The 24,525-nt window shown below is 38.1% G+C and overlaps 1 protein-coding gene across 4 annotated transcripts in view; it reads left to right on the top strand.

Annotated features, from left to right (window-relative positions):
* The window catches only part of CHR4 (chromatin remodeling 4), a 60,510-nt gene that overhangs the window by 5,766 nt on the left and 30,219 nt on the right, over nucleotides 1–24,525 (top strand). For 2 of the 4 annotated variants that reach the window (XM_010262262.3, XM_088891064.1), the window contains 5 exons: nucleotides 3,156–3,502; nucleotides 7,438–7,539; nucleotides 7,687–8,469; nucleotides 17,136–17,243; nucleotides 17,438–20,284. In XM_010262262.3, coding sequence (XP_010260564.1) covers nucleotides 3,236–3,502; nucleotides 7,438–7,539; nucleotides 7,687–8,469; nucleotides 17,136–17,243; nucleotides 17,438–20,284 — 4,107 coding nt within the window. In that variant the 5' untranslated portion in view covers nucleotides 3,156–3,235. Of the gene's footprint in view, nucleotides 1–3,155; nucleotides 3,503–7,437; nucleotides 7,540–7,686; nucleotides 8,470–8,535; nucleotides 8,597–17,135; nucleotides 17,244–17,437; nucleotides 20,285–24,525 lie in introns of those variants that run through there. The other 2 variants (XM_010262263.3, XM_088891065.1) reach the window with 2 other exon arrangements.

The following is a 24,525-nucleotide window of genomic DNA, read 5'->3' as shown; positions in this document are numbered from 1 at the left end:
CCCCTGCAAAGCATCATCCTATCTTAAGTTTTGCCAAAGCCAAGGGCATTCTTGTAAATGAACATATGCACGAGTGTATTTCCCCATCCTACCATGTAAACTCCAGTGGTTCAAGGTACTTCACATGTCTGGTGGATTCATGGCCGGTTAGAGGATTCAGCAAGAGGGTAGAATCTTTTGGAACCTTACCCCATTTGCCATTTGTTGGTCCTTTTGGAAGGAAGAAAATGGAAAATTTTGAAAGAGAAAATTTGAGTCCTAACTGGTGATTGGGTGTATACAAGGGGCTACTCTCCCTAAGTTTCTATTTTAAGGGAGTTTGATGAGCTTCAAATTTCAAGTTTCTGTTATAGATGGATGTCCATAATATTTGATCCATAGCATCTGCTGCATGTTCCTGAGTGTGTTTATCCTTTCACCTTGGATTTCTTTTAATAAAAACTCTTTACTTACAAAAAAGGGCATTTCACATGTTTGTTTTTTTTAAGCTTTTCTCATTTTTGTTGTTCCCTCTTGGAATTTGCTTTCTATTTTTTAAAGTGCTTTCGAAATGATTGTTTGGGGCAAATTTCTGGCTCAGTTTCTCAACATCAAAAAGTTGAATTCTCACTTCATGGCAGAAGGTTTGCAACATGGAATGAGTAAAAGTACAACTCTGAGTGTATTCTTGGTGGCTGTAGGAGTAACACTTATCATCATAAGTAGACTGTATCCAACCTAATTTTTCCTGGGTGTAGAGCAGTCAGCAAGCTGAGGTGCTGAGTTTTCAACTTTTAATGAAGCTTAGCTGAATAATCTCGTTTGCAAATATTGGTTGAAACAAAAAGAAAGAAAAGTTTTGAAAGTTCAGTTACAAAAAATTAGGTTCATGTGAATCGGGGGTGGGGGTCTGTTACTTGATGAAAAAGCAGGAACTTGGGAATCTTTAAACTTTGAGAGAGGTTCTTAGCATGAATAAATTTTAGTGGGTGCTAATACTAAGACTGTTTTTGGGTTACTGTTGAAAAGGAAATAGAGAAGGAAGATGGAATCCTGTTGTTCAACCTTCTGAATTCCATGAAGGGTTTTTTTTTTTTTTTAATGTTTGAATGTATTTAAATCCCTGGGAAAGGTATCACTTAAATCCTTTGTAATTTAGTCATTGGCAGTGTAATTTCATTTTTTTCTCTGAATTCCATGGTGATTTAAAGACAGCATATAAGTTGTTGCTGGTTTACTCAACTGAACTCAAGTCAGCCTTAATCCCAACTATTTGGTTGATGGCTATAAAAATTCTGTCCCAGTGTCCCATTATTATGCTCAATCAAGAGACATTGTTTTCTGTCAATTGTAAGCCCTTGATATTGTTACCGGTCAAAAATAAAGAAACATAATAGAAATTGTTAGATGCATCAAGCAAGCTACCTACAAACTCACTTTCGAAGTGTTTTGCTTTTACTTTCCTTTTTGGTACCATTTTTATATTAGTTATATAATTTAATATATATTTTTTCTTTCTATACCCTGTTTGGTGGTTTCTAGAGGTAGATGTACCAGATACCAGGCATTTGCGCCAAATACCAAGGTAATGGGTAGATTTGTAGAACCCATAGGAGGTCAAGGTGGGTAATGAGAACTTCAGCTTTGATGGTTATTTTTGGCAACCCTGTTTCGGTTGCAGAATGCAGATGGAAGAATTTTTAGGGAAAAAAAGGAGAGTTGGCTCTGGTAAAGTAGATTGCATGACTTTCTTGTACTTAGGAGATTCCGTCATGTTCTTGAGTTGTCAAGTGATATATTTTAGGCTAATATAATTGCTTGAATGTATGGGAGGATCAGAATGTCAATTGTCATTGAAGAATATCATGCAACTAATCAGAGAACATGTTTTTTGGCTGATTAGAGACTTTAACATTGATATGGCTAATCAGAGACTTCGCATGCGGATAATGGGCAAGGACCTTGAAAAGAAAAAACCTCTGAAGGAAGTGGCAGAACTCATCCAATTGTAGATAACTTAAGAGAATTTGTTGATGAATACTCATAAGAAAAGAGAATCTGTTGATGAAGAGGAATATAAGTAGAGATGGATTGAGGGAGTTGAGGTTTAATAAGATATTGATGAAATTCTGTTTGATGTTTCTCATAAAATAAAGTAAAAGATTGAATTAAAGAAGGCTGGCAATACTGAAGTACAGGCAGCTGAAATTTTGTTCTTTTTAGGTATGGAGGCAATTTCATGAAAAAGATTTTACATAGTTGGAGGAGAGGGAGAGACAGAGAAGAGGAGGTGTTTGGGATAAAGCCATAAAGAAGAGAGATTGTGATGGGGTTAATGTAGCTAGTAGAAATGGGGAAGCTGAGAGGTAAAGTAGGGTGATGAGGGACCTGATGGCTTGTTGGGTGGGGGTCACAAGATTTAAATGGGGATCTAAGTTTTTATTTTTTTATTTTTTATTTCTTATGACGTTGACAAGTATTGGGAGGAGATAAATGTTTATGAAGGAGAATCTTGGTGTCTCTTGGTCAAGTAAAGGATCATGCATACTGAAATTTAAGGTGACAGAAAGTTATTAACGGGCTAGTGTTGTCTTTGTATTTGAGGGTCTTTTTGGTTTGTGGGTTTTGGGATATTTTATTTGAGCACCATGCCTTCTTTGAATGTTTCCTCAAAACGCTTCCATTATATCCTATTTAATCCTTTCTTATTTCAATAACTTTTTTCTTCACCATCAAGTTAAAAAGGCTTGCTTTCTGATGCATGAATCATGATCTAATTGTTGGGTGAGCATGGTGTTTGTATTGAGGGACTGTATCAACAAGTTACTTTATCGAGAACTAGGTCCAATATACCTTTATCTACCCAAAAGTGGTCATTTTCCTTGATTTTACTTGTCCTGCTAAATGCTTACCTAATTTCATGGTTGATTATGTTGTTCCTTGCTATATTCCTCTTGGTATTGCTGTATTCTCTTCTTTTGCTCTTTTTTCAATAGTATAGAGTATGTGAACATCTGTTGTTAATCCCCACAAAATTGTCGATCAAAATTTATAGTTGACTGTCTTGACTTGATTTGACTTGATTTAATGGTATATATGCTCTTATTTACTCTTATATCTGTTTTCTGGAACTATTTCTGTCTGACTGTTTAATTTTTCCTGATCCATGTATATAGGAACCAAATCTGGAAGGGATACTGTGGCTTGATCACTATACACAAATTCGGATCCCTGGCCCTAGCCATTAACTCATGTCATGCTTCCAGATACTGTTAGTCATGAATCTAGGACCAGGGATCCAAAGATGAGGGAAAACAGTTCTGTGAATACTAAAATGATTGATAGAAATTGGGTCCTGAAACGTAAGCGGAAAAGGCTTTCATGTGGACCAGATCTATCAAATGGTAAAGAAGGTTCTTCTGTACCATCAGAGTCTCCAAGAAATAATCCTCCTGCTAAACGTAGGCTGAAATGTGGTATAGGCTTGGCTCGGTCTCCACGCAAGAAGAAAGGAAATGATGGGGTAAGTTCACTTTGTGTTATACTGGAAATCAGAAATTGCTGATCTAATTAAATCAATATATGTATCCGCATATGATTTTGGTGCTTTCAGTTGATACCACACTTGTTGAGTTGTCAAGCTCTTTCTGAGATGTTTCTGTGGCTTTTGGCATTTCATTTTTAATAATGTTTGCTTGCATCTGTTCATTTCCATTCAGCTTTTGTCCTTGAATACTATAGCTTCTGCATCTAACCTAATCTCTTAATGTGGGCTTGGCATTTTTGAATTTACTCAAAAAAATGTTTTTGGATTAAAAAAATGGGTAATAACTTCTTTCTCTTCTCCTTTCTTGTTCTTTTTCTCTTCTCTCATTTCCTCTCTAGTCCTAATTTACTCTAAGAGATATCATCTAACTCAGAGACAAGAATATTTCTCGTCCTTAGAGCTACATAGAAGCCACAGCCTTGACTTCTTGATTTATGGTTATGCCTCCAATATTTGCACCACTATCTCATATGGTGATATTGATGATAAATTTACCAGTCTTCATGGATTGTTTGCAGTGCTTTTTGTTGCCAGGTGAAAGCTCTATCCTTAGTTTGTAATCCTTTTTGATTTTAATAAAAAATTTTTTTTCTTATTATAAAAAAAGCCTTCTTATTCTAAGAAATATGCAGCAATTCTGGTTCTTGGTGTTCGGTCTTCTTTAATTGATTAAAACGTTTGAAGACCCCTCTATCTGTTTCTCTCTTTTTGTGGTGTCATTAAAGGGTTTGCTTTTTTTTTACTGTAACAGTTTTGTCTTAATTTGATTGGCAAAAGAAGAAAAGAGAGTGGAAACAAGAAGATAAGGTGTTGGCCTCTTAATGATTCACCAACCAGAGTGCAAAATTGGATTTTGATGAGGGATGGACAATGAGTTTAGAGAATTTGCAATGGATATGGTAATTAGAGGATTGCAAGTCATAGCTAATTTGTCAACGAGGAGACAATTATTTATCAGGCATGGGCTTTCCTTCCTCAGGGAGTTGTAAGGCTCAGATTTGGTGGATGTTCTATTAGAAACCTGCCCTTTTGCTTGTTGTAAGTTCAGAGGTCAGGATGCTGAGATCATTATGGTCTTCTTGGTGTGATTGGTGGGGAGAATCCATCATAGCACCAATCTAACACATATTTCAGTATTTGGGTCGATGTAATCTCTTCGTTTCAGCAGGTGGAGTTTGAGGGGACTCCTTGGTGGTTGTTTGGTGGATGAGAAACACTGGAGCTACTGTTATCATATTAGGGAGGGTGGGGCCTTGATTTTTGCAGTTAACACCTTATTCAAATGGAGTTGAAGGTCAACTGACAGGATGGAGAAATCCTTGGTTGAGGATTTGAAGAGTGTCTTGTATTAGGCTCTATAAGCTGTGCTGATGATTGATTGTTTTATCTGATTAATGTTTTTGATCAATAGTATTCAAAATCATAATGAGAAAAAATGGTTGTAGAAAGAAGTCATGGTAATAATGGTGTTCACCTTTACACCTTTTTAGGGGTACTTCTCTTTGTCTTCTTTGTATTGATATTTAAAATTCTTATTGTACTTACTCATTGGAATTTGATTAACACAGGCTTCTCCTTTGATCTGGGGACCATTGCTTGGTGTAGTGGTAAAATCTCAGGTTGTTAAGTGTGGGAACGAGGGTTCGAGTCTGAGATCAGCCACTTTGTGCAAAAAAAATGCCAAAGTTTAGAACCATATCCAAAAAAATCTTTTGATCTCAGTAAAAGATTAAAAACTATTTTACAAAACACTTGGGTTGTGTTTGTATAAGCTTCAGGATTTGTTTTTTTTTTTAAAGCCCCAAAGCTCAAAGCTCGAATTTTAAGCTGTGTTTCTAGGCATACAAGTGTTGAATTTAGATTATGTTTTTATAAGAAATACTTACCAAACACTCAGTACACTTTTTGTCAATTTTTTGTTTAGCACGACCTAAAGCTCAAAAGCAGAATTATGGGCTATATATGAGGGTCTGTGGCATTCTTTGCATAAGGGCTAATTCCCTCTTATCATCGTGTCAGACTCTTTATCTACCATCAATGCTATTCAAAAAGGAACATGGCCAAACTGGAGAACAGGAGTGCTGTTCAGGAACACAATGCATCTCATCAGTCAGGGAACAAATATTAGCTTCTCTAATTGCTATAGAGAGGCAAACAGATGTACTGACAGTCTAGCTAATATGACCTTAGGCCAATCTGATTGAAGAAAATATCTAAATAACCTGCCTGTTAATATACTTACTTTTTTTGGTAGAAGATGTGACTTGTGACTGGAGAACAGAAGTGCTGTTCAGGAAGATGATGCATCTCATCAGTCAAGGAACAAATATTAGCTTCTCCCATTGCTATAGAGAGGCAAACAGATGTGCTGGCACTCTTGCCATATGACCTTAGGCCAATCTGATTGAAGGAAACATCTAAATAACCCGCCTGTTAATATACTTATTTGGTAGAAGATATGACTGCTTATCCCCAATGGAGGAGATGTAAATTTTCTGTTAGTTAATATAAATTTCTATCTTTTGGATAAAAAAAGCTGAAAAACAGAAGCTTATCCAAACATAGCCCTAGTTCAGATAGAGACCATACAAGGGCAATTTTGGAAGTTGATTGGGATGACTAGCTTAATACTGTATGAATTCAAGGCTCTAAAAGGCCATTACTCAATGTTGGTCCCATTTGAGGTGTAGGGAGGGGTGGACTGGTTAGACCTAACCTTTGCCTTTTTTTTTTTTCCTTTTTTCTTTTTGGTGGCTCTCAGAAGCCTACATTCTTATTTTTGTCAGCACAGGATTTACTACTATACCATGCAATGACCCCTTATGAGTTCAAGGTTCAATTCCATAAGAAAAGTGGTCTGAGTTTAAAGGAAAGAATGTATGTATATTGAGACATTACTTGTGTATGTATATGTGCTGTTGTTTGAGGGTTTGGACATTCATTGGTCCTATAAATTTCACCAAATTCTTGTACGTTAAATAATATGTATATGCCATGTTGCAGGAAACCAGTGATATCAAATTCATAGTTGAATTGCTTGAGCTTCTAAGTCAAAGTTGAAGAGAACATATTCAGTTTGTCTCTCTACTTGTGGACTGCATCCTAAATTAAAGTGTCAAAACTAACATGTTTTGCTTGTTTTTGGTGTCATTAGAAAACGTTTTCAATCATCTATCCTACTACCCAAGATTTTGTGATCCCTACATGAATTGAGAAAGTTATGGCTAAGTTTTGGACAAATTACAAGTCTGTAACGGGATTCCTATTTTCATGGTTGTTTTGAGTTATAGTAGTTTCTGGGTTTACCTGGAATTCTTATTTGGAATTTATGTCAAACTTGTAACAGGTGAAAAAGTTGTTTTTTAAAGGTTTTCAAGAGTTTTTATGGGCAGTTTTAAAATCACCATAGTTGTAGCCTGTAGTATGAATTAGAGAGTGATTAGGAGTCATTAGATTAGGGAATTTAGTGTATGTAGGGTATTATTATTGCTGTAAAGAGGATGATAGGAATTGGGATTAAATTTTGCTTAGATGTTGATTCCTTGGTTATTTTTATCTGTTTTGGTTTTTTATTTTTGTAGGTAAATCCTGCATCACAGTCCTATAAAAAATCAAGTTTCACTATGATTGCTGATCTTAACAGGAGCAGCTTTAGCTTTGATGTCCTCATTAAACCAAATAGTATTTATCAAATTTCACTCTACAGATATATTCTAATTATGGAAGTACCAATTGTGAAACTGATTGGAGTTCTGATTACTGTGCTTAATTTGATTGCATAATACACAGTTATAGATTTTGTTAGTGGTGTCTGTTAGTGCTTTTTGTTTTGTTTTGTTTTTAATTGCATCCTAAACTTCAATAACTTTTTTTATGCCTTCCATCAATCTCATTCTCTTTTTCCCTTTCAGTACTACTTTGAATGTGTAATCTGTGATCTTGGAGGCAACTTGCTTTGCTGTGACAGCTGCCCTCGTACCTATCATCTCCAGTGTCTTACTCCACCTCTCAAGGTATATCAACATATAATAGTAATCATATTCCAAATTGCTTGTTCTTGGTTCTTAAATATCTCTGCTGTCATAGAACTAATCATTTTGTATTTTATATTGCTGGAGCATTTGACTGATCATTTTTTTTTTGGTTTTGTATTGCTGAAGCGTACTCCTCCTGGAAAATGGCAATGTCCTAACTGCTCAGAGAAGACTGTTTCTCTAAAGTCGATAAACCATCCAGAGTCCATTTCAAGACGGGCAAGAACAAAGGTCATTGCTGAAAAATCTAAGACAGGAACTAAATTGTCTGACTGTCCCAAGTTATCGCGGGTATTAGAAAGCTCCATTCCTGGAAAGAGCAGATCTAGTAAAGGAAAACCTTCCTCTTCTCATTCAGTTCCATCTCTGGAAAAGAAACCAGAGCCATCCCAAACAGATGTTCATTGCAGCACAAAGTCAAGCCAATCATCTCATGGTGGATCTGCTGAAGGCATCTCATCATGTGCAAATACTGATGCTGAGAAGAAGCCCAACTTTTCTTGTACAGATGCTGGCAGGAAGTCTAGTTCTCCTGCTAATGAAGTCCAGTCCTCTGGGAGAATGTTAGACAAGGAGCCAATTGAAGAATCTTCTGGCAGGAAATCTGATTCTCAACATAATAATGGGGCTCCATTAAATGAGCCAATTCCCTTACTGGATCGTGCAGCTAAGAAGGCAAGGAAAAAGAAGCAGAAAAATAACAAGGAAGAGAGTCATAAGAAATTTGGTATTGATAAAGGAAAATGTGCTGTAAAAAATCCTTCCAAGCGTGGAGCAAAATCAGCTTCTGCCTGTCCTGAGGGTAGTAAATCTCGCCAAAAAAATAATTCAGCTGATCATCGTGTCTCTGTATCACTGTCGAAGGAGGGCCTTGGAACAAAATCTCCTGTTACCAAGCAGGAAGATGAGGTATATTTTACTTGAGGGTAGTTTGCAGCTTAAGTATGGCTTGTTTTTTTAAATGTTTTTGCTGGTTTCAGAACTCCAATTTCTCAAGCTGCAAGTCATGAAGGTTTTGAATGCTTTGACTCTATAGGTACTTGCTTTGAAGATTACAGCTGCACTATACTAGTTATATGAGCTACTTATTGCTTGAAAACCGGTTTTCCAAGTAAACAGTGATTGCAGAATGGTCCTCGGTGTGATTAATAAGAAAAGCAGCATTGGTCCTTAACCTAGCAATCCTTACTCATTATAGATAACAGATAATTATTCTGGTGAGAAAAAAGAAAGAGGGGGTGGGGGATGGAGAGAAAAGGAAAACATCTCTACAAAAGGGAGAAGTTCTATCATCTTTTATAGGGAGGAGAGAGAATCTCATCATACAAGCCAACATTTTAATAATGAAAGAGATTGATTGAATCTGAAATGGGGAAGAAATCCCACACATCACACTAATCAAGAGGCTATAAATACAAATGCTTTTCAATGTGTAAGGGTACTTTTTGAAGACAACCCACATTGGGATGCTTGTAAATCTCGTTGGAGAATCAAGGAAAAAAAATACTCTTTGAGAACCAAAACAGATCTTCACTGATGAAGTGTGCATCTTGAGTTTGAGCAAGATTGACTGTGGTATTCATTGTGCAAGCTCATTGAGTAGTTCTTCGACCATGGTTTCCCTAAAGAATAACAAGTCAATTGTAAAAAAGGCCCTCCTTGGATAAATTAAATGTAAACTTCAAAGTCCCAAGTATGGGAATAACACAATCTGAGAATTAGAGATCCTTGCTCTTTCATACAAAAGTGTAAAAGGAAAAAGTTGCTATCGTTATTTCATTTTGTTTTGAAAATAACAGCAAAATTTCATTAGAGTAAAACATCAATACAGAAAGGCTGGTGATGAGATGACATCAGAGACCAATTACATCATATTTTCAAGATTACATTCTTGAATCTCAATACCAATCTAGAAATTAGATTCTAAATCTGCCACAATCTTCTCCAACTCCCACTGTTTATCTTCAAAAACTCTCCCCCCAGCTGCCTTAAAGTAAACAGACACTGATAATTCCCCCACCTTCTCCCCTAATTTCAACAGCGCACTAGGATCCCACATTACGGTCAAACCACCCCTGGAATGACCTACTGCATTAATTCATCAAACAAAAGACCTACTGCATTAAGTTCCAGCCATTCCCCATAACTTGATCCTCAAGCTTCAGTCTTCTCACACTGGACCTCTCCAGCTTTGTTTCTTGTAGACAAACCACGTCTGGCTTGAGTTTTCTAATGACCTCTCTCACCACCATCCTCCTCTGATCTTCCCTCAAGCCCCGAACATTCCAAGACAGAATTTTCGCATTTCCCCCTTTTAAAATTTATTTATTCTCTCTCTCTCTCCAGACTTCCCCCTTGAAGGCCTCCTCTCCCCCTTGTCCCCTTCCACCACTTTTTTTTGCTCCCTCTCTTCTCTTCTCCTTATCTCAAAATGTTCGAAAGCTGTTCTTGCAAACCCTTCCCCACCCCAGAAAAATAGCTTGAGTGTTCCTATTATCATTTCATTACCAAAAAAAGTAGTTTAACATTATTTCAATACGAATGGAAATATATCATTATTTATAAAGAAAAATGTCCTCCAGCATCGGATCAAGTAAAGCTAAACTCAGATTGGTGAAGCTGGGGGAACCCTGTCCAGCATAGGTATATATAGGAAAAGTTATGGGGCCATTATTGCAATCTTTTCAGGACCATAGATGTAGGAGATTCCACAAGAGCTAATCTGCTAGCTTTATTGCAAAGGTTGTGGTTGGACAAATCTATGGACCTTTAGAACATAGTGGTGGAAGTGGGCTCTAAAGTAGTAGTGGGATGGATGAGAAATGATAGTTGAGGAATTACACACCATAAGTTAGATCAAACAGCTGGGAAGGGAGTCAGCAGTTAGTTTTCTTTGGGTACAAAGATCGTCAAATAGCTTGGCTGATTTTTTGGCCAAACAAGGGGTGAACAGGGAACAGTTTTATTGGGGTATAAACACATAAGTGCATGTATTTTAGAAAATGGGGGGTTTGGTAGCTATTGGATAGCCTAATGAAAAAGGTTGCTTCTCATGTACATATTATTCTTTCGTTCATCTCAATAAAATTTTTGCTGTTAACAACAAAAAATTATTGATAAAGAAAAACATTTTTTTTTGTGTTGTGTATTCTACCATTCCATGCTTGAAATTTATGTTCACCCACAGAAGTGCTTATTTTGGATGAGTGCCACTTTGCCGAATTTTTTTTTTTTGATAGGAAATGGTAACTTTCGTTAAGAAATTAATGAAAGATATTACAACCCCAGCATTCCAAAGCTGAAATGCTGAACCCACATTCATAACCACTGTTACAAAGCAGCCAGAAAAGTTCACTCCTGTTTGATCCATGTTTGGATAGTGTCAGCCAGGCCATTTGCTGTTTTTCTAACCCATTGGAAGTTTGCTTCAACTTACCTTGTAAGGCACCGGATTTCTCTCATAACTTGCCTGTGGTTCCAGATTCCCAAATTTCCAGATTTCATCCAGTCTATTACTAATCTTGAATCCCCTTCCACTTGAATCTGGTGTAGTTCCATCTCAGACCTTGCAGTTGTGCTAACACCAGCTCTTAACAAATCACCCACTCATTTAGGCCCCGAAAAAACAGCCAGAATTTTGCCTTACCCGTCTCTAAAGACTCCTCCTACACCTGAGGGCCTATGTTACCAAGGTAGCTTCCATCAAAATTGAGCTTTATTTTTTATTGTGTAGAGGTTGCCCAACCCTCTTGCATTGCTGGGCTAGATCTTGAAGAGTTTGCTACTGTATTCCAGCCCCTGATTATATCGTCCACTATGAATTCCTTAAGCAATTCATCTGATTTTACCCAATGCACTTTCTTGATAGTGATGCAATCAATCAAGTCCTCCCTCGATTTCCTTTTTCCTTGAAAGATTCTATTGTTTCTTTCCTCCCAAACTGTCCATAAGACTGTGGCTCTTGTGGCTCTCCACAACATCCTTCCTCTTTTTTTCGGTTGTCTAAAGAAGCTTGCTTCAAAAAGGTTAGCTACATTTTTTTTTTTTGATAATTGAAAGAAGGTCTGCTACATTAGGGGGCGGGTGTCCACTTGCAACCAAAGAGAGAAGAAAACCACTCCCAAATACAAGAGACAAAGGTACAAGAAATTAACATGTGCTTAGAAGTCTCTCGACAAGCAAAGCAAAGGGAGCAAATATGAGGGGAAAGACACTGATTCGACCTTCTTTATTGTATTACATCACAGGTATTGATCTTTGACAGAGCCACTTCCCAACAAAATCCCTCACTTTTGGAGGTACTGGACTGCACACACTTCTTTAGTTGGGAAAGACACAACTATAGATGAAGAGTGGAGGAGGGCACTGCATCAAGATGAACACGAATGCAGACCAGAGGAAGAGGCTGACCAAATTCTACTATCTTTACAAGAAGCATCTAGAAAAATTGTACTCAAAAGGGAAAGTAGTTCATCCACTGCACCAATTTTAGCTTCCCTAAGGCCTCTCCTCAAACCGGAGTCCCAAGAATCTCCATTACGATTAACAAACACGATCTCTTGCCCCTTATTCAAAGAAAGGGAGTACAAGGAAGGGAATTTGTCCATTAGAGAGCTATCCCCAAACAAACATTTTCCCAGAACAACACTTTATTATTGGAACAAGTATTATACCTGATAAATGGTTGGAGTAGGGGTGACTCTAGAAATGACCTTCCAAGGTGACGAGCGGGAAGCCATAAGGTTGAGTCCTGCCTCCTAGCCATTAGATGCTCTGCCATGAATACTTGCTATCACTTTATGCCACAATCTATCCTACTCATTGGGCCATCTCCATACCCACTTTCACAACAATGCTACATTCCTCTTTTTGATATTGCTAATGCCTAAACCCCCCTATTCTTTGCTTCTGGTCACTACCTCCCACTTTACCAAGTGATCCTTCTTAGTATCTTCTGGCCCCCATAAGAAATCCATCATAATTTTATCTAACTTCTTAGCTACACCCACTGGAATACTAAAGATTGAGACGAGGTGCTCCCAAAATGCCTTGAGGTGTATGCCAGAGGTGCTGACACCTTTGAGGCATATGCCTCAGGTGCAAGAGGCATACACCTCATGCGTTTTTTTCATGAGGCGTGCTAGAGGCGTACACCTCATGCGCCTCATGCACATCTTATATAAAAAGATAGAAAAAAAAGAAAAAAAGGAAAGCAAAGGAAAAGAAGGGGAAGGGAAAGAAAAAGAAAAGGAAAGGGAAGGGAAGAAAAGATAAGGGGAAAGAAAGTGGTTGATCACTATGCATCTTTATTCTTCTTAAGGAGGCTTATGCCTTTCAACTAATGTTATGCATCTTTATTCTTCTTAATATAAAAGACTTTTATTAAAAATAAAGAAAAAAATGAGATCCCCCCTTCCTCTTCATCCTCCTCCTAATCCCCCTCCTCTTAAGGAGGCTTACGCCTCTTGCATTCTAAACTACTCCTCACGCCTCTAGGTAGTGGAAGAAAAGATAAGGGGAAAGAAAGTGGTTGATCACTATGCATCTTTATTCTTCTTAAGGAGGCTTACGCCTCTTGCGTTCTAAACTACGCCTCATGCCTCTAGGTAGTGGAACGCCTCGCGTCATGCTTCCGTGTTTTAAAACATTGGTTGAGAGGAAGTACACAAGTAAATTTGCTAAAGTGGACTTAATTAAAGTGATTCTTCCCCCAAGAGAAATGTAATTCCTTTTCCAACTTGCTAACTTCTTCTCAAATCTCTCTATTTCTGGGCACCAGAAACTTTCCAAATAAGGATTCCCCCCAAGCGCTAAGCCCAAGTAGTTCATTTGCTAGACACTCACCTCACAATCCTACACTTCAGCTAAAAAAGTGATTTCCTCTGTCCTGGTTATTCTTGCCACCCAACTCTTACTCAATTTATTTTTGATCAGTAACAGGAAACTTTCATTAAATTATAAGAAGATTAAAATACAAAGGTGGGGGGAGGTAAACCCTCTTACCCCCCCAATAATAAGATTACATAGTAGCCCAAAACAAATGGCTTCTTCCCACCCTTTGTTTGGCCAAAGCATTTGCAAATGAATAGCACATCTTTTAACCCACTGGACATGCACATGCATTCCTTGGGTTAGCCACTTGAAATGCCGTTTTTCATTAGTGTATGCCCATAGCCCATCGTTTGCCTTCTCTATCCAGCCAATTACCACTTGCGAACCGCCTTCGATAATCAACTTATTTATATTCAATTCCTTAGCCCGTTTTACCCCCGCCAGGAGGGCCTGAATCTGCTCTCAAAGAGTCTCCAACTCCAATTGGTCCAGAAAAAAGAGCTATAACTGAACCTGCCTCTGTTCTGAACACACCACGAACCCTTGATGGCCCTGGGTTTCCTTCACTTCTCCCATCAAAGTTGAGTTTGATAAAGCTTTCCATCGGAGGGATCCAAATCGGATGGACATTCAGTCTACTAGGAGCCGAGACTGCTATCTCCTGCCAATTATTCATGATGGTCTCTATTGAAACATCCTCAAAAAGATTCATTGTTTTTACCCATTGTGCTACCCTCAATGAGATTACTTCTATAATTGTGTCCCTACTTCCTTCTTTTTCAGCAAATATCCTTTGGTTCCTTTCCTCCCAAATCGTCCAACAAACTGCTGCCTTAGTGCATCTCCACAATATTTTCCCCCTCTTTTTGATATGACAACCAACTGCAACCAAATAAATAGAGAAACCACTCCCAAATAGACATTCTTACCTCAATTCACCTTAAGATTAGACACTCTTTCAAACCGATTGACTAAAGCTTTAAGATGCTCCATTTCCTCCCTTTCCCCCCTCACAAAATAGAATTAAATCATCCGCGAATTGCAAGTGAGTAATCACTACCCCTCCCTCCCCACTTTTTTTTGATGACTAATAATGCAATTTTATTAAAACCCTCTCTTCCCACTTTCCATCCTTTTAGCAACTTCTTAGCATCAGCCTTAGCAATCATAACACTCGGTACATCAGCAACCAACGTGAAAAGAAATGGGGATAAAGGGTCTCCTTGCCTTAAGCCTCTTTTTGTTGGAAAAAAATCTCTAGCCACACCATTTACAAGAATAGATTAGTGGCAAGTTGAGATACACCCTTTTACCCATCTACACCTCCTCTCTCCAAAGCCCCTACGCATTAGGATTTCTAGAAGAAACTCCCAATCCACCAAGTCGTAAGCCTTCTCTAAGTGCAGTTTACATAAGATCCCTTTCTCTCTTTTCCTTTTCCTATAATCCACACAGTCATTTGCAATCAGGGTTTGATCTATGATTTGTCTCCCACTAATGAAGGCTCCTTGATTTAGAGAAATTAAATAGGGAATACTTTGCCTTATCCTTGAGGCCAATACCTTTGTTATAATTTTATACATGCTCCCCGCCAAGCTGATCTGTCTATAATTCTTTGATTGACTAACCTTCAATTTCTTTGGGACCAATGCTATACAAGTGGCTTTAGCTCTTGGATTTATTTTACCTCTATTAAAGAATTCTTCAAAGACCTCCATTAGATCATATTTTAATCATAGTTGCCAAGGCGACAAGGCACCCTTGGAGGCTCGCCTCGCCCACTCGCCAAGTAGTTTTGTGCACTATGTTATAAAATACTTTTATATTTTAATTTTTTGACATTATAATTATAAAATAGGCATTATTAAACTAGAATACTCATTTTATGTGTTTATGTACTAATTTCTTTTTATTTATTTCTTATTTGTTAGGGTTTAATCAACACAAACATTGCTAACTGTTGTATTGAACTCATGGTTCAAAGTATCGATACATCTTTGTGTATCGGTAGAGGTGTATCCGTACTTGTAAAGATACTCTCCCTATTTTTTTTTATTTCTTTGGTTTTCAATTTCATATATATATATTTATTATTTAAAAAAATGGGTTCCCGAAAACACCTGTAAACATGTGTATTGGGGCGGCAAAGATACAATACAATACACCCGATACAGGGCGTATCGTGTCGAAGTTTTGATCCTTGATTGAATCCTCAAAGATATTAGAACCTGAACCAATAAGCCAGGGAAGAACTTAAATTTTTGTCTAATCAACACATTTTCTTCTTATAGTTCTTCTTCTTCCACCTTTCCTTTTCTTCTTTTCCTATAACAAAAGTAGGGTTCAGCCCCTATATTTTTTGAGTTTTCTTTCCTTTGTTCCTTTTCTTCTCATAAAATGTTGATTTTCTAAACTTAAAACTTGAAATTTATACTTCTCTTATGAAAATTATGGATAGTTATTAAGGAAAGATGGTTATGGAACCTAGGGAACTACCCTAGGATATATGGTTTTACTTAAAAAGTTCCATCGCCTAGGCGACAACGCGCCCCCCTGTCTACCAGCCTCGCCTTGGCACCTTAAAAACTATGATTTTAATATCTCCCAACAATCCTGATAGAAGGCCATTGAAAAAGCATCCGATCCTGGAGCTTTTGATCTGTCTATCAAGAAAATTGCTTCCCTCACCTCTTTTGCCTCAAATTTCTTTCTAGGGATTCCATTAACTCCCTATCCCCTGCTTGCCAATCTAGATCTTGTAGGCTCTCCCTTCCTCCTCTTGGTCTAAACTCAACCTTATCCTCCTGCCACCAACATTTTTCTTTCTGTACAAACCCTGGGTGCAGGAGCCAAGCATTCTCATATCTAAATGGGCAAGGACCACCTCCTATTTCTTTCTTGAGCTAGCCTAAATGGACAATGGTTTGAAACTGGTCTAGGCAAAGCTCTAGCTACCAAACCTCTCCGTACTTCCTCCCAATCTGAAGAAAAGAAAAACCTGTCCAATTTTGAGCATATGGGTTCCTCTTGAAAGCTTGACCAAGTAAATTTGGCTTGCAACAAAGTCAATTCCCTCAATACAAAAGACTTCACATAAAAGATTAAATTTTCTCGTACTGGTGGTGATTCTATGGTTTGGATTATTTGTTTGATAAGAGAATCTAATTACTTTGAAGTCACCACCCAAACACCAAGGTCCATCCCAAAGTCTTCTTATTGCAGCTAGTTCCTCCCAAAATTCATTTCTTTCCCCATAGGAGTTCAGCCCATACACATTTTTTAGCACCCATTTAAAGCCATCCTCTCTTACACATGCTGAAATTTGCAGCATGACTAGTGGATAGGAATACATGTTGGGTACTTTTGGGCCTCATTCCTGTGTCAAATAGATTATAGATATCCACATTACATGGATTCACTGTTAAACCAATGCATGTTTATATGCATGAACTTTCATCTTTTTATTATTTTCTTTAAGATCGTATTTTTTTTTCTAATTTATTCTATATCATATACTGTATGACTAATTTTCACTTCTCTATGGTCTGTTTTTCTTTTTTCATTCTTATTTCTATATTAGTGAACTGCAGTCTCTAACTTCCTGCGTTGATGCCATACTTAATCTATATTGCTTTATAGAGATCTATTATCATTTGTTGCTTAAATCTGGTTTTTGATTTGCTTGTAGTTTTTCATATCTTTTTCCTTCTCTTTCATTTTATCTGTTTATATTGTTGGTTCAGAAGCTTGCTGAAGAAATGCCACGCTCATCACATGCTTTGGAGGAACAAAGTGGTCAAGCAGTTAAATCGGTGGTTTGTGAAGAAAATGTTCCTAGTGAAGTTCAACAGGTACATTTGACTCATTAATAAATGTTCCATACTTCTGTAGGTATAGTTTATGTTGGATATTTGGGTATAGGTGATGGATGTGGATGCTCTCCTGGTCTGAGTACTTCAAATTCCTGATGTTGTGCTGAGTTTATGTACCTGTTGTTTGTTGTCCTTATTGATCATTGCACTTTTACAACTATTCTACTTTACAGGTTGATCGGATTCTTGGATGTCGAGTTCAGAGTAGTGCCACAGACTCCTCATCTCTTGATGTGCCAATGAAAGTTTCAAATTCTCCCAGGACTCCAATACATGCTGCATCTGGAAAGAACTCTGTGGTGGTTGGAAATGAAATGCTTTCTCAAGATTTACCTATCTCAGAGAATAATAACAGATTATCGGATGGCAGTCCTATGCCTGATAAAGTTATCGATGTTGGGGATGCTGAAGATATTGCTGAGGGTTTTCAGAATACTGTTATGCAAGTTGATAAGGGAAAGAACATAGATAATGATTCCAGAACAGATAAAATACATGTCTACAGAAGAAATGTAAACAAGGAGTGTACAGAGGGGATCAATGTGGGTTCTAAGAGGAGATCTTTCAAGGATTGGGGTCTTACAGCCCGAAATAATGAAGGTAAAGATCGATCTACTGTAGATACAAATACAGCAGAAGTAGCTGAAAAAATGACAATGGAAGAGAATACTGTTATAGAACAGCTTAACTTGAATGATCCTGGTAATAATCCCTTGTCCAAAGATTGTGCGACACCCATATCTGATGGTTCTGGAGATGCAAAAGATACAGATAAGGAGGTAAAACTGAACAGCAGTGCAGAAAACAAAATTCATGAGGCTAATTTGGATGAATCTATGCCCTCAGACAGAGACTTTGTTCTGTATGAATTTTTAGTCAAGTGGGTGGGAAGATCTCACATTCACAACAGTTGGGTTTCTGAGTCCCAACTGAAAGTAATAGCAAAGAGGAAACTAGAGAACTACAAGGCTAAGTATGGAACAACAGTGATTAATATTTGTCAGGAAAAGTGGAGCAAGCCACAGCGAGTGATTGCTCTGCGTACATGCAACAATGGTATGACTGAAGCTTTTGTGAAATGGTCTGGACTTCCTTATGATGAATGCACTTGGGAAAGATTGGATGAACCTGTCATTCAGAAGTCATCAAATCTGATTGATGAATTCAAGCAATTTGAATGCCAAACAGTGGCTAAAGATGCTATGAAGGATGATTCTCTGTGTTGTAAGGGTGATCAACAACAAAGTGAGATAGCTACTCTTGCAGAGCAACCTAAAGAACTTAAAGGTGGTTCACTATTTCCACATCAGTTAGAAGCATTGAACTGGTTGCGCAGGTGCTGGCATAAATCTAAAAATGTCATCCTTGCTGATGAGATGGGGCTAGGGAAAACTGTTTCAGCTTGTGCTTTTATTTCATCATTATATTTTGAGTTTAAAGTTCGGCTGCCTTGTCTAGTCTTGGTTCCTCTTTCCACGATGCCAAACTGGCTTGCTGAGTTCTCCTTATGGGCTCCCAATTTGAATGTTGTGGAGTATCATGGTTGTGCTAAAGCAAGGGCAATAATTCGGCAATATGAATGGCATGCTAGTAATCCAGATAGTTCAAATAAGAGAACTGCATCATATAATTTTAATGTTCTCTTGACAACTTATGAGATGGTGCTTGCTGATTACTCTCACCTGCGTGGGGTTCCTTGGGAGGTGCTTGTGGTTGATGAGGGGCATCGCCTGAAAAACTCAGGAAGTAAACTTTTCAGCTTGCTAAATACATTTTCCTTTCAGCACCGTGTTCTGTTGACTGGCACCCCTCTGCAGAACAACATAGGTGAGATGTATAACTTGCTAAATTTCTTGCAGCCTGCTTCATTCCCTTCTCTGTCATCATTTGAAGAGAAGTTTAATGATCTTACAACTGCGGAAAAAGTGGAGGAACTGAAGAAGCTTGTTGCTCCACATATGCTTCGGAGACTTAAGAAGGATGCTATGCAAAATATACCCCCAAAGACGGAAAGGATGGTTCCTGTTGAATTGTCATCCATCCAAGCAGAGTACTACCGTGCAATGCTTACAAAGAACTATCAGGTTTTACGGAACATAGGAAAGGGTGTTGCTCACCAATCCATGCTAAACATTGTTATGCAGCTTCGGAAAGTCTGCAACCATCCGTATCTAATACCAGGCACTGAGCCAGAATCTGGATCAGTTGAATTCCTTCAGGAGATGCGCATCAAAGCATCAGCCAAGCTGACTCTGTTGCATTCTATGCTTAAGGTGTTGAATAAGGAAGGTCATCGTGTCCTTATATTTTCACAGATGACGAAGCTCCTTGATATACTGGAGGATTACTTGACTGTTGAATTTGGGCCAAAATCATTTGAAAGAGTGGATGGTTCAGTATCAGTTGCAGACCGTCAAGCAGCAATTGCACGCTTCAATCAAGACAGAAGTCGCTTTGTCTTCCTGTTATCGACTCGGTCTTGTGGCCTTGGGATTAATCTGGCTACTGCGGACACTGTTATTATTTATGATTCTGATTTCAATCCACATGCTGATATTCAAGCAATGAATAGGGCACATCGGATTGGTCAGTCAAACAGACTTCTGGTGTATAGGCTTGTTGTTCGTGCTAGTGTTGAGGAGCGCATATTGCAGCTTGCAAAGAAAAAGCTGATGCTTGATCAGCTTTTTGTGAACAAGTCTGAATCTCAAAAAGAGGTGGAAGACATACTACGATGGGGAACAGAAGAACTTTTTAGTGATTCTGCTAGTGTGACTGGAAAAGATGCAAGTGAAAATTCTAGCAATAAAGATGAAACAACCACAGATACTGATCATAAGCATAGGAGGAAGACTGGTGGTCTTGGGGATGTGTACAAAGATAGATGTACTGATGGTAGCACAAAGGTTGTATGGGATGAAAATTCAATTTTCAAATTGCTTGACCGCTCAGACCTTCAGTCTGGGTCATCTGAAATTGCTGAAGGAGATTTGGATAATGATATGCTTGGCTCAGTTAAGGTAAAGTGCAAACTGTCATTTTCTTCTTCATGGTAAAACAAAATTTTTAATAAAAGAAAAAAATTCTTAAATAAATTTATTAAAAGAAATATACAAGGAAATGGAGTGTTAGTGTAGGATTGGCTACACTGATACCTATTAGTACAAGACTGGTGTGATCCAATGCTGGACTAGTAAGAAATTTGAGGGAATAGTGAAAAGGAAATGTTGTCTTCAAGGGTGCAAGTCCAAGGTTTGGTTTGTGGATCTAGGAGTAGGTTTAGGATGGTGGATTAAGGTTCTTCTAGGTCCATAAGGCTATATGATTTATTAAGAAATTAACTAGGGTCTAAAATTTCTGCAATATGCAGAAATTTTTGAGAGAACCCCAAAAAATTAATATCTTGAGATTAGAATGGCATAATTGTTTTAAAATAGTTTTCGAGATGGTAAACTGAAGAAAGGATTTGAATTTGAAGGGGTTCTGACATGATTTGGTACAAGAGGATGTGAGTTCCCCTTTTTTTTTGAAATCTAGGGTTTTTAGTGTGAATTCATGTAAACTGTTTTAGTAGGACAGAAATTGACATAAAATATGGGGGATGTATGAATCAAACTTGGTTTTGGTTGAGAGAAGACTTATCCGGGATCAATTCAGTCCTTATTAATGTTGATTGATGTCCTTTGGTTGCTCTGTCCCATATATTTGATAGTTTTGGTGGCTAAACTCAGAAAACTTGTAGGAAGTGTATGCATTGACTATGGAGAAACACCCACATATTGTACAAATTATCAAAGGGCGAGGAGTATATAGACAATCACTTAGATACAAGAAGCAAAGCTGTCTCTCGAAGAGGCTGTACTTAATCCTCCAATAAATCCACTTTCAAAAGTTAGCTTCTCTATATGAGGCTCTATTCACTTCCTCAAACTTTGGGTGAATAAGCATCCTATTGAACGATAGTGAATGGATGCCAACACAAAGACATCTGTCATCTCTCTATGTTTGATACACATATACCTGAAAATGCTTAGCATTATTGGTGTCAAACATGATACTGAATGCTGTGGAGGCACTTCTAGATGTACTGTATGGCAATGTTTTCACTATACAATCCAAGTGAATACCTGCTTTGGCTAAAACATCTGCAATTGTATTCTGATCCCTTGGTATCCAGTGCAGCTTAGCCTTTATAGAGGACAGAATTTCTCTGGCTTTACAGGTAATGGGCAAGCCTCCAAGGGTGATTTTCCTCCTAGCTACTTTATCTTATTTGCAGTACCTCCTCTAAAGATTAGCTATGAGATACCCATATTTCTGACAATGTGAATACCAGTGAGGGAAGCCACAATTTCAGTCTTTGTTGAGTTGGCTAATCTAATCGTTCCACTGTATGTCCAGTAAACAGATCCGCCCCTCTCTGATAACTCCACCAGTGCCAGCTTCCCCCAGATTTCCAAGAGCTCTCTTGCCAAAGTTAAGAGTCATCATCCCATCCTCCTTGATGCTAGGAGCTTTGGGGAGAGTTTGAAGTCTGGGAGAGGAGAACAAAAAGTTCACGTTTCTATTAAGGTCATTGTTCGAAATACCTTTAAAAATACCTGACGTAGTGTGACCCATGAAAGGTCTGAGTAGTGAGAGAAATCAAATCCTTTTGAGATCTGGCCCTGTTATCAAATATTCTGTTATTTCTTTCTTCCCAAATGCTCCATATAGCATGAATGATGGTTTTCCACAAAACAGTGCCTCTACTACAAAGTTCTTTGCTTTGCCACTGCCATTAAAGATCTTCAATCTTTTTCTAGTTATCTAGCAATGGATGAGAAGATGACCGATAATCTCACCATTATTAAGGTGAAGGCTGCATGCATGAGGGGAGAGATAGTGATTCCTTCATTCTTCTTTTGGAGGAGGTCAAGAGTATTGATTCAAGCTTCTAACACAAAGAAATGGATTCTGGAATTATTGTATTGTATATTTGGGGTACTGATATGCTGAAATCAAAGGGGTTTTGGGTTGTTTCAGGGGGTAGCCAGGCCTTAGACCAATCCCCTGTCAATTTTTTGTTTTTTTTTTGGGGGGGTAGGGGACCAAAAAAGGGGAGCATAGCCCTTTGAAACAACTGATACACATGTTTGTGCGTATTGGGTGTATCAATACATTGAACCATAGGTACGAGTGCTGTTCTTCTGTAGTTAGAGCCTTGAGAAAAGACTTAGATGAGAAAATCCTGGCAGGGTGAACTAGTGAAGGGTCCAATACGGTGGGTAGAAGAGAGGGAGGGGAAGATGTAGACCTTCCTAAGGGTTGAAGAAAATCAGCAATTTCAGAGATTTTCAAATCCCTTAGCAGTCCGATTCAGGTTCCAATTGAGCTGAGAAGGGCAGGAAGAGATGGTGCAGGAAAGGCTAAATAATCGGGGGAAGGAAGTGGCTAGGATGGAGTAACCCCACCAGAAATCAGTTTAGTTTTTTATTTTAGCACCATTCTTCACATTGCATCTAATGAAAGAGATAAAGCTGGAGTAAGAGGATATTATACCCTTCCAAGGGTTTGTTTCTTTGACCTGGTTCAAGTGGGTTTTACTATCCTAGCCATTTATGTGCTTTCTGTATTTGCTGGAGATGACAGCTGTCCAGAGGCTGTTAGACTCTAGGGAGAATCTCAACAACCACTTGTCAAAAGAGCTTTGTTCCTCTCTTCGATATGCTCAATATCTAATCCTTCCGGCCCTCCTAGGCTTGCAATCCTGCTCCCACCGAACAAGATGACTTCCTTGATCTTCCCCACCCTCCTATAAGAAATTATGTTGAATCCTCTCAAGATGATTGGAAATTCCGGAGGCGACATGAACAGTAGAGAGGCAGTTGACAGGTAAGTATAAGTTGGCAAGAGAAGCCTTTAAGAGAGTAAGTCTTACCCCTTTTGAGAGATAACTCTTGTTCCTAGTTGCTAACTTCTCACGCTTTTCCACGACCGGCTCCCAGAAGGCTGTACTTTCTGGATTCCCGCCAAGAGGCATCCTCAAGTATTTCAAGGGGAGGTTCTCGATATTGTAATCCAACACCAACTTGAAACTCTCTATGAGATTATCATCAAAAGTATTTATTCTTGCAATGCTGCTTTTGGAGAAGTTCATCTGAAGTCCTGTCACCAGCTCAAAACCTTGGATTACCCTCTTTAGATTGGTGATATTACCCAAATCCGCCTCCAGGTATAGGATAAAGTCATCAGAAAATTGAAGATGTGAGATGTGGATTGCATCTCTATTCAAAACCCTTTACCAGATCAAGTCTTTTAGCTCTCTCAATTAGTTGGTTGAAAATCTCTGCTACAAGAATGAACAGCAGAGGGAAGAGAGGGTGACCTTGCCTGAGCCCCCTTGCTTTTAAAAAGTCTTTTGGCTTCCATTAATCAAAATAGAAAACCAGGCAGGGTTGATGCATTCCTTTACCCACTTCACCCACCTTTCCCCAAACCCAACAACCTCATCATCCTCAAAAGACAACTCCAAACTTGATCTTGTATCCTTTACCTCATCATTTCTTTGTTCATATTGCAGAATCAGCCTTGCTTAGTGTGCTGTCACAAATGACTTTTCATGAATTTATCACCTGTTCACTGGTGTTTCTTTATATTAGCATGTGAGTTTATTATAGGCTGTTCTGTCACACAGTTACAGTTAATCATATTGTATCAATTTTAGCAGAAATGTCCTACTGAATATATTTGGTCTATTAAAAATGAGTTTTTTTAATGAAACAATGAAGTTTTTTTTAATGAGTTAGTTGAACCAGCAACTGTGTCTTCTCTTAGTATTACTTCTAATATGAAGTTATTTTCTGATTGAATATTTGCTTGTTTGTGCCAGCATTTGTAATTTTCATTATATGTGATTATCCAAGTGCATCTATGATTGAGGTGATAAATGGTACTTGCAATCGGTAGCTGATACCCCCTTTCCAAAATAAAAAACCCAAAGGAAAGAAATGGCTTAAGGTTTAGTCCAGCATACTGATGTCCGAGCTCATTGCTCATTTACTATGATTCCAAAAATTTCTTGGGGTTCAATTTTTGGAGTGCTATTCTGCATAGTGTTATAAAAGTAACATATGTTAATGTACCATATTTGTTATTTCTTTTGTCAAATATGGTGATTTTTTTCACTGGTAGATCTTTACTGGGCTTTGGCCCTAGTTTAATGTTTACTTCATTCTTGTGTTGGTGCTAACAAAATTTTGAAGAAAAAGTATTTTAGATC

Source organism: Nelumbo nucifera, chromosome 7 (genome assembly GCF_055504915.1).
Source record: "Nelumbo nucifera cultivar China Antique chromosome 7, China Antique-T2T, whole genome shotgun sequence".
Taxonomy (NCBI): Eukaryota; Viridiplantae; Streptophyta; class Magnoliopsida; order Proteales; family Nelumbonaceae; genus Nelumbo; species Nelumbo nucifera.
Note: the sequence above shows the minus strand (reverse complement) of the source record. Positions and strands in the feature narration are given on the sequence as shown.